Source organism: Humulus lupulus, chromosome 9, assembly GCF_963169125.1.
Source record: "Humulus lupulus chromosome 9, drHumLupu1.1, whole genome shotgun sequence".
In the NCBI taxonomy this organism is placed as follows: Eukaryota; Viridiplantae; Streptophyta; class Magnoliopsida; order Rosales; family Cannabaceae; genus Humulus; species Humulus lupulus.
The window spans coordinates 107313063-107323079 of record NC_084801.1 but is presented as its reverse complement, the minus strand read 5'-3'; the positions used below and the strand labels follow the sequence as shown (position 1 = coordinate 107323079).

The 10017-nt window shown below is 40.9% G+C and overlaps 1 protein-coding gene across 1 annotated transcript; it reads left to right on the top strand.

The window, feature by feature from the left end:
* The first annotated feature begins 9117 nt into the window (after nucleotides 1–9117).
* Nucleotides 9118–9663, top strand: LOC133799923 (uncharacterized). Its single transcript, XM_062237911.1, has one exon. The coding sequence runs from the start codon at nucleotides 9118–9120 to the stop codon at nucleotides 9661–9663; it is 546 nt and encodes a 181-aa protein (XP_062093895.1).
* Nucleotides 9664–10017: the final 354 nt, after the last annotated feature.

Below are 10017 nucleotides of genomic sequence, written 5' to 3'. Positions count from 1 at the left end.
TAAAACATTCAACAAGCCCAAAATAATGTCTTAGTTATCATATGGGTTCTAGTCCCCAAAGCATAAATTCTCAAAAGGCCGGTCCACATGTATATCCTTGCAGATAAATCCCAGAGCATACACACAGCCTTAACTAGTAACATACTTACTTACTTACTTAGTCATACCTTAACACACATACTTAATTATTCTTCATATCTTCACATACATATTTAGTCATCTTAACATACATATTTACTTAGTCATTCATATCTTAACGTACATACATACTTAGTCATTCATATCTTAACGTACATACATACTTAGGCATTCATATGTTAACATACATACTGTTGACGTCGTTTTTCGTCAACTTAAATATGAAGAGCACTAAATACACAATTAAGAAAATAAATCAGAACAATTGGGATTTTACGTGGTTCATCATTTAAAATCTGCCTAGTCCACGAGTCAATATTATTGAGTGGTGGAATTCTCTTAAAGCTTTTTACAAAGCAATTTTGTCGAGTATTCTCAGTACCAAATTGTGCGTACAAATGAAATTCTCCAGTTTATTTATAGATTGGTTAACAAAATATCTTCCCTTTTATTTCGAAAAGTTACGATTCAAATTTGAAATATATATAATTAAATATATTAATCATGTAATACCCCATGATAAGTGGGATTTATTATCATATTACAACAAATCCCCCAGGAATAAGGATTTTCGAACAGTAACCACGTTCAAATTGGACTATCAACCTCGAACATACAATTTATACACTTTCGAGATCGACCAACATCACGGGCTCGCCATCCCGGTTGGTCTCTTCCTTAGCGAGTGATTTCACCGAGCTTAACCATCGGAAACCAAGCTTTTCGAGCTTGCGATGAAGGTTCGAATTATACTCAGACTTTGGAGAAGATCCATCCTTTCGAGCTTGATGCCTAAGCTCAAACCGTCTTAACTGGTGCTCCATCGCTGATTGGAACAAATCAGGAAACATGTTAATTTATACAAGTGTTGAACCCTTACTCAACATTTTTCGAGCTTACACTTTACGAGCCTACATTTTGAGGCTCATTTATTACGATTTCGAAATTTGGGTGTAACATTTTGCCCCCTCAAAAGTTTTGGTTCGGATCCTATGAGAAGGAAACTTTTGAACTTCTCCTTTCGAAAAACGTGCCACCTACCATACTGAAGTATTGACATGCGTCACTCAGGGATTGCACATTCAAAGTACTTGAGTACCCTCTTTTTCTGTGCACGTCCATTCCGATTCTTTTTGCCGCCATATCTCTGGAATCAAATATAACCCCTTGGGTCTTCTTTTAATCCAAATCAACGACCCATATCAATTTGACTTTTGGAATGCTGACTGGGGTATATATATTTATCACTCCTCCTTCTCCTCCATTCCCATCCTTATTTATTAGAGAACACAAACCAGAAAAAAAGAAAAAACTAGAGCTTTTTGTTGCATGTTTTCTAAACCTAAGAAACAAAGCAACTCCAACTCCTTCAGCTCTGTGGAATCATTCTTGCTTCCCATCCTTCAGTCGATGATCTCCTCGTTCCCACGAATCGATTTGTGTAAGTGCTTTGATCCTTATTCACCTGTTTTTATTTTTCTTGTTTTATGTTTCTTTTGTCCGTAAATATTTTTATCTGGTTTTTACCAAATTTATAAGGCCTCATTCTTGCATTGGGCAAGTTTTATAATGCAAATAGCCTTAGCATGCTTGGAACCATGATTTAGGTTAAAAATTGTCTGGTAAAAATGTGTAAAAATTAATTTTTTTCTAGAATGGGGGATTTTTGGGTAGAGTTTTCGTGTAGCTTAAGAAATAGAGTTTTGGTTTAGGGTATTAATGCACGAATCCCAAAAATATTACCTTTTCGGGTAACTGCCAACTTTTTCCCTGAAAATACAGGATTTTTTAAAACTGGTATTAACCTCCCCACTCTCGTGTGGGTGCGACCTCGATGCCCGAAATTTACAATAGTTAGGGAATGACATCCGAGTTAATCTCGCCCTTTCGAGCCTTCAGTCTCGATTGAGGTAATCTTGTTATCAAGAGCATTTGAGCTCGAGTTATCAAAATTACGATTTCCTTATGATTTTCTATATGATGGGCCCTCACCTTTTTCTTCCTTGTTAGATGTCGCAGTACTTTGAGAATTGGTGGGGGCCCAAGTTTGCAATCCTTTACCACCCACCAACTCCTCGTCCTGAATCACCTTTCACCCGAAACAAGCGACTCATCCACGAGCATGAAGCACGGTGCGAGCAAGTAGATACACGAGACCACTTTCGATGTCAGATCGACGAGGTCATAAAAGAAAAAGAAAAAGACTTCGAGTGGAAGCTTATCCTAACCCAGACCCCGAGATTAGGCCTATCCCATTAGACCCCAAACTCAAGGTCACCGTAGCTTTTTCTCCTGGTGTGCTCGCATTCAACTTAATGGAGGGTCCTTCTAACCAACCACCTAAAGTTCCCAAAACACTTTCCATCCCGATCCTAGAGAGTTCTTTCTTTGAGGTTGAACATTACCGAAGGTCTATCACTTCAACTCGACAAATTTCTGAGCTCCTCTCTTGCCACAGGTTGAAGCTTTCCAGAAATTTGGTTTTTCGGCCAGCCAGCTCTGAGGAGAGGAGCTGCTCTGCACCTAGGAATGACAACCCAGATAGAAAGGTTAAGCTCGTGACCTGGAGTCGCAAGCACTTATGAGCAGGGGCCTTGCTACCATTAAAGGACTATTTTTTAGGCTTTCTCGACTATGTCATCATCGATCCATTCCAACTTCAGACGAACTCGTATAGGGTTTTTTCCGCATTGAAGTCTCTATGTAAGGAGATGAAGTGGGAGGAGCCTACAGCACGTGAGATCTTATATCTCTTCTGTCTAAAAAGAAACCCTTCCCGAGCCCATGGTAGAGACGAGTTCTATTATCTATACAATTACCCCCTAAAGAAAAGCGTCTATTCAAAGACATGCCAAACCATCCTCTGAACTTTAAAATCACCTTCTTCTGGACAGACAGTCTCATTCCTTCTCGACTCTACTCCTTTCGGAGACTCCATAAGTTCCTCACATTCTTTAGCTAAACTCCCTTTTAACTTGTATATAGCCAACTATCATCGTCCTCAGCCCACAGATGCCATGAGGGAGCGTAGGGAAACCATCCTCAAGCTTCCCTATGGTCAATGATCCCTCTCCTATCTCCTTCACGAGGATAAGCTCCGGCTGTGCAACCTTATAGGAGAAGGCGAGTCCACTGATGACTCCAGCTATCGCAAATAAGCAAGATAGGAGGACGTAAATGATGAGGACACCAAGACTAAAGATCCAAGTCAAGTTCCAGTTGATCCAAGTCAAGAGGGGGGGATGATGAGGACACCAGTTTAGGAGCTTGATCAATATTTAGCTTCTTGTAATGAGTCTTATTGGATTTTGGCATCTTGTATTTTTATTTTAATCAGTCACTTAATCACGTTTTATTTAGTCTTTGTTTTTTTTTTTTTGGAGAAAGTCAAACATTTGACTTGTGAGAGTCCAAGAGTCTTTCTATTTTGTGATTGTTAGGGTTTTCATTAGGAAGACAAAGGGGCTTTTCTTTCATGTAATTTCGGCCATATTAGGGCTTGTAAAACGTTGGGAAATTCAGATTTTGATGAAATGAAAATTGAGAGGTTTTCTTCTTGAGTTCTTGAAGAGACTATTCGAACTTATCAAGGGTATTCCTTGTGGCGTTCAATCTGACTTATCAAACGGATTCCCATCACCGTTTGTGGCGTCTTCCTTATACCAAGGTTTGTGCTTGGCTAAGCATTGGGTCGCGGTTCATCATTCCAGATTCGTGTGTTCTTGGTGGCTGCCATATTTGGTGTCGGGTTTCACCACAATCGTTGGTGTGGTTCGTATTAGTTGGTACCAGAGCTTAGGATCATCCGGTTTGGCCTATCCTTTTTCATTTGTGTTTTTCTTTCAATTCGTGTTTCTACATTAGGTTTTTTTGAAAAAAAATAAATCATCATCTAGTCGTGTTTTGATTTCTTTGTCCCTGTTTCCTTGTGAAATCCGAAACTATTCTAGAGCTTGTTAATTTCCTTATTTCATTTGTTTCCTTGTTTCAATTGTTTCCTTGTTTCCCTTATTTGTTGTGAACTCCGAAACTATTCTAGAGCTTGTTGATTTCCTTATTTCACTTGTTTCCTTGTTTTTCTTTTTTTTCGTTTCATTGTTCAAATCGTGCAATTGAATTAGGGTTTCTGAAATTTCCCCTAATTTGTTTTCTTTTTGTTTCTGAATTCGTGAATTAGGGTTCTTATTGTAAAAACCAAATTTTCATTGAGTTCTCTTGTTTTGTTGTGAAATCCGAATGTGCTTTGGGTTTCTCTTGTTCTTATTGTGCAATCCGAATTGGCATTGAGTTTTCTCTTGTTCTTATTGTGCAATCCGAATTGGCATTGAGTTTTCTCTTGTTCTTATTGTGCAATCCGAATTGGCATTGAGTTTTCTCTTGTTCTTATTTTGCAATATGAATTGACAGTGAGTTTCTCTTGTTTTCATTGTGAAAATCCGAATTTGCATTGAGATTCTCTTGCTCTTTTGTGAAATCTGAGTTGTTTTGTTTTCGAATCCAAGTCTGATATTTTTTTTCTTGTGTCTTGTACCTGCGTTTGAGAAATCAAAAAAAAAAAAGAAAAAAAAAAAGAAGAAGAAAAATCAAGAGGATCCGAACCCCAAAAAAAAAAAAAAAAGTCTGGAAACCTCTCTTAAAATTTTTCGTTCTAATCTTGTTCCCTAAGGTCTAGAGGCCTTTTTGCCAAAACCCCAGTCAAGTGTTCCAAAAATCATCATTTTTCGCCAATTTTTTATCGGTGTTCATTTGGTTTGTTTGGTTGGATTTGCTGCTTGAATCCTCCATATTACCGTTTGATTAGTTTTGAAAGAGCTTAAATAAGAATACAAGTGGAAAAGGCAGAGGTGTGAGCCTATTTGAGGGTAAAAGCCATTGAAATTGAGTGAAACACGAGGGGATTTGAGTGAAAATATTGTTCGAGCGAGACACGTGAGGGAGTGTGGTGAGGTCTTTTCTCCATATTATTCTAACCTTATTTTGCAGATTTCCATCATGGCACAAAATCCAGAGAAAAATGCAAGCAATGATATTCCGCCACCCGAGGTTCCGAATCTACAAATGCAAGCATTAATTGGGGAGATGCGAAGGATGATGAGGGCAGAATGTGAACAAATACATGAGAGGTTGGATAGGGTAGGAGAGGGAACGCAATGGAGGGCTCGGAGGAATAGGGTGCAACAACGAGATGCTGAGGGTGAAAGAGAGTTTGAAGGGGGAGATTTAGAGGAAGAGTATGATAGGATGTCAGAGGGTAATTATAGGAGGTATGGCCGAGATAGAGAAGGTAGGAACTGGGTAGATAATAATTTGGGAAATATCAAAATGAGAATCCCCGCATTTCAAGGGAAGAGTGATCCCGAGGCATACCTTGAGTGGGAAACGAAGATGGAGTTAGTTTTTGATTGTCACAACTACTCCGAAGTGAAGAAGGTAAAACTTGCTGCAATTGAATTTACTGATTATGTTGTTGTTTGGTGGGATCAGTTGTGCATCAACAGGAGGCGAAATGGAGATCGTCCTATTGAGACTTGGGATGGTATGAAGAGGGTGATAAGGCGACGTTTTGTACCAGCTCATTACTATCGGGATCTATACCTTAAGTTGTAGGGTCTTCGTCAAGGTTCCAAGAGTGTTGATGAGTATTACAAAGAGATGGAGATGGCTATGATTAGAGCCCATGTGGAAGAGGATCGGGAGGCGACAATGGCAAGGTTTTTGAATGGGTTGAACCGAGAGATTGCTAATCCGATTGAGCTACACCATTATGTGGAATTAGAAGATTTGGTGCATATGGCAATCAAAGTTGAGAGGCAGCTCAAGAGGGGTAGTACAAGTTCAAATCCGAGACAAATCCCGCAAAATTCAAGTGCAACACCTTGGCGGTCGAACTATCCAAAGAAGGAAGAAAACCCTTTCACGCCCAAGCCTAAAATCGAGCCAAAACCAGCCACCACAACCACAGCCTCTCAAGGTAAAACAGCCCCTACTTCATCCCATTCTAGTGAGATAAAGTGTTTCAAATGTCAGGGCGAGGACACATAGCTAGCCAATGTCCAAACAAGAGAGTTATGGTGATTCGAGAAAATGGCGAGGTAGATTCTGAAGAAGAAGATGATCTTGCTGACATCCACCATTGGAAGATGCTTCTATAGATGATGAAGAGTATGGGCCAGAATCTGGTGAGATGATTGCACTAGTCACACGACGAGCCTTAAATTTGCAAGCAAAAGAAGAGGAAGAAGAGGTGCAGCGGGAGAACATCTTTCACACTCGTTGTCATGTGAACGACAAGGTATGTAGTGTGATTATTGATGGAGGTAGTTGTACTAACGTTGCCAGTTCTTCCATGGTTGAGAAGCTGGGGCTCCCAACGCTTAAACATCCTCGTCCATACAAGTTGCAGTGGTTGAATGATAGTGGTGAAGTGAGGGTTACAAAACAAGTTCTGGTATCATTTCGGATTGGCAAATATGAGGATGAGGTATTGTGCGATGTGGTTCCAATGCAAGCTGGACACCTCCTTCTAGGAAGGCCTTGGCTATTTGATCGGCGAGTCCAGCATGATGGCTTCACCAACAAGTATTCATTCACGTTCCGTCAACGAACAATCACTCTAGCTCCATTGACGCCAAAGCAAGTATATGAAGACCAAGTGAGGTTGCAAAAATTGAGTGATAAAAAAAATTGAGTGAGCAAAAGAAGGAGAGTGAAAAGATGAATGAGAGTGAGAAAAAAGAGAGACAAAGAGAGAAAAGCGTTGAATCAAGTGAGAGAGAAAAGAAAGAGACGAGTTCGATCAATGAGGGAAAATTAGAGAGAAAACAAAATAATTTTTATGCAAAAAAAAGTGAGGTTAAGCGAGCATTGCGTACAAAACAACCAATGATTTTACTCATGTACAAGGAGGCTCTTTTAAACACTAACCAACTTGATGCTAACAAGGGTCGTCACAAACAGGCTTTTGAGCCCGGTGATTGGGTATGGTTACACATGAGGAAAGAGCGATTCCCAGCACAAAGACGTTCCAAATTGCTACCTCGAGGAGATGGGCCGTTTCAAGTGCTAGAAAGGATCAATGACAATGCCTACAAACTCGATTTACCAGGTGAGTATACTGTTAGTGCTACTTTTAATGTTTCTGATTTGAGTCCTTTTGATGCAGGTGACGATTTGAGGTCAAATCTTTCTCAAGAGGGGGGGAATGATGAGGACACCAGTTTAGGAGCTTGATCAATATTTAGCTTCTTGTAATGAGTCTTATTGGATTTTGGCATCTTGTATTTTTATTTTAATCAGTCACTTAATCACGTTTTATTTAGTCTTTGTTTTTTTTTTGGTGAAAGTCAAACATTTGACTTGTGAGAGTCCAAGAGTCTTTCTATTTTGTGATTGTTAGGGTTTTCATTCGGAAGACAAAGGGGCTTTTCTTTCATGTAATTTCAGCCATATTAGGACTTGTAAAACGTTGGGAAATTCAGATTTTGATGAAATGAAAATTGAGAGGTTTTCTTCTTGAGTTCTTGAAGAGACTATTCGAACTTATCAAGGGTATTCCTTGTGGCGTTCAATCTGACTTATCAAACGGATTCCCATCACCGTTTGCGGCGTCTTCCTTATACCAAGGTTCGTGCTTGGCTAAGCATTGGGTCGCGGTTCATCATTCCAGATTCGTGTGTTCTTGGTGGCTGCCATATTTGGTGTCGGGTTTCACCACAATCGTTGGTGTGGTTCGTATCAGTACCCTTGCCCAGCCAAGCTCCCTTCAAGAGGAAACCGTGGGGGTCAATCCTCTCGGGCCCACCGACCTCACCCCTTCGAACCCTCAGGCTTAGGAAATGATTCACAGGACGAGGCCTCAACGAGCTCGTCAGGAGGTAAAGTCATGCTCGAATCTTCCATGTGGTCTCCTTCCTTACTTAAGCACAATGATAGGATGATCCTTTTCAAGGACCCCAGGAATAATTTTTTAGTATGGTCATTGGGTAGACCTTAGGGTTCGTAGAATTGATAGCTGGCTAGGCGAATACCAAACCATGTATAGTCTAAACGAGGTTTGGGATGGGGTAGCAGTACAATATGGCATGAATGACTATAGATATCTTTCGAGGATGTCCCCCACTTTTAGGGATGGGAATCCCATAGCCTCATCGGAAGAAAGGGGAATTCCCTGGTTCCCGAGCTCGAGCTCTAGTGAGTTTTCTTGCTAGGATCTTGTGACTTAGTCATTTTTCCATATAAAAATGTGTTGATCCTTTTTCTTTTTTTCTCTCTTGGCTTAACCAATATACTCTGTATGCCTATGGTGATATGGAGTCGAATCTTGACAACCTTCTAGGACAGCCCCCCAAACCACGTGGTACCAAACAAGACTGCGTGACCTTGAATAAAGGGGCCACCTCGAAATCAGCAAAGATCGCAGAGGGCTTTTCTCCCTCGAAACATATTTCTACCGAGCCCAAGGCCCAAGCTCCATCCTCCATTAACGAGGTTCCAGGCACCACCCTTGTGACCTCAGTGGTCACCACTGCTAAGCCTTCAAAGATGATGCCACCTCCCCAGTAGAAGAAAACTCCTCCCAATCAAACCCCTGTGACAAATAAAGGCAAACATATCAATCCTCCTTCGGCCCCCAAGGCCACGGGAACCCCGACCATTGTATGCAAGTTCGTGGCCTCCTCCCACATGTGAGAGTACCCCTGGATAACGGGGCGGGTGCCCTAGGAGCTGACCTGCTCTCAGACATGCTGTCTCGGGCCGGCTAGGTATGCAGCAATCTCGACGCTGATATATAGCGGTTCTTGAGAGGAGACAATCCCACACACCTCACTGACCAAACAGTGGAGCTCTCAGTCTCAATAAGGTCTAGCTTTTGTTGTCATTTAACCTCCCTAATCATATGTCCAGTTTCTAACCCTTGTAAACTTTTTGTTCTAGGCCCTTCTTGGTGTTCTTTGCCAAATTTTAGTATTTTCCTCTAAGATGGCAACGACGGAGAATCTAGTCTACAAGGAAAAGCATGCTCGTATCCGAGTTGAGGACAATCTGGAGGAGGCCAAGGGAGCCCAGAAAAAAGCTGAGGAAGCCCTCAAACCTCTCCAAGACAAACTTGACTCTGCCGAGGCCATGGTCAATGACCTAAAGGCGGAGCTCGATACCAAGACAGCGGATTTCGATGCTGCCAGGGCCGAGATAGATCGCATGAAGATTGAGACAACTACTTCCAAGGCCGAGATTGAACATCTAAGGGAGGAAAAGAATTCTGCCTTCAAAATTCTTGAGGATAAGAAAAAGTGCATGCTCGAGGAGTTTAAGGGCAAGAAGGATTGGGCTACTGACCGAGCCATGTACATGATGTGGTCTCTAAACCCTGACATCGACACCTTGTTCCTCCAGGATAAAGAGGAGGAGTTCATCTCCAAATTGAAGGCTCGGTTAGCTGAGGAGGAGGTCACAGACACCACTCAAGATGGTGGGAATGGAGACGAGAAAGGCGAAGAGGTTGAGTCCAGTTCAGCCAATCAATAACCTACATCAATTAGGGTTGTGTCCCTTAGAATCTTTTGTAATTACATTTTTTTTTGTACCCTCGGGGTAATGAAAATTTACTGCTCGATTTAGAGCTATTTAATTACACTTTGCATTTGCACCAATAGTAATTTTTATGCTCTCAATTTTCTAGCTCAAAAATCTTTATGCACTTTGTTTAACTTTTAGCCTTTTCCCTTAATTCCATGCGCTACATTTTTGGATCGAAATATTTCTAGCACGCCATTGTTAAGGACCTGCTTTTATATTTGTTTATTCATACAATTATATATTGGATTTAAGTTCAAATTTTAATGCATTCACTACTACAAAAATTACATGATAAGTCGGTTA

Excerpts from the sequence above, each read along its gene's own strand:
- LOC133799923 (XM_062237911.1), top strand. The coding sequence starts at position 9,118 with ATGGCAACGACGGAGAATCTAGTCTACAAGGAAAAGCATGCTCGTATC.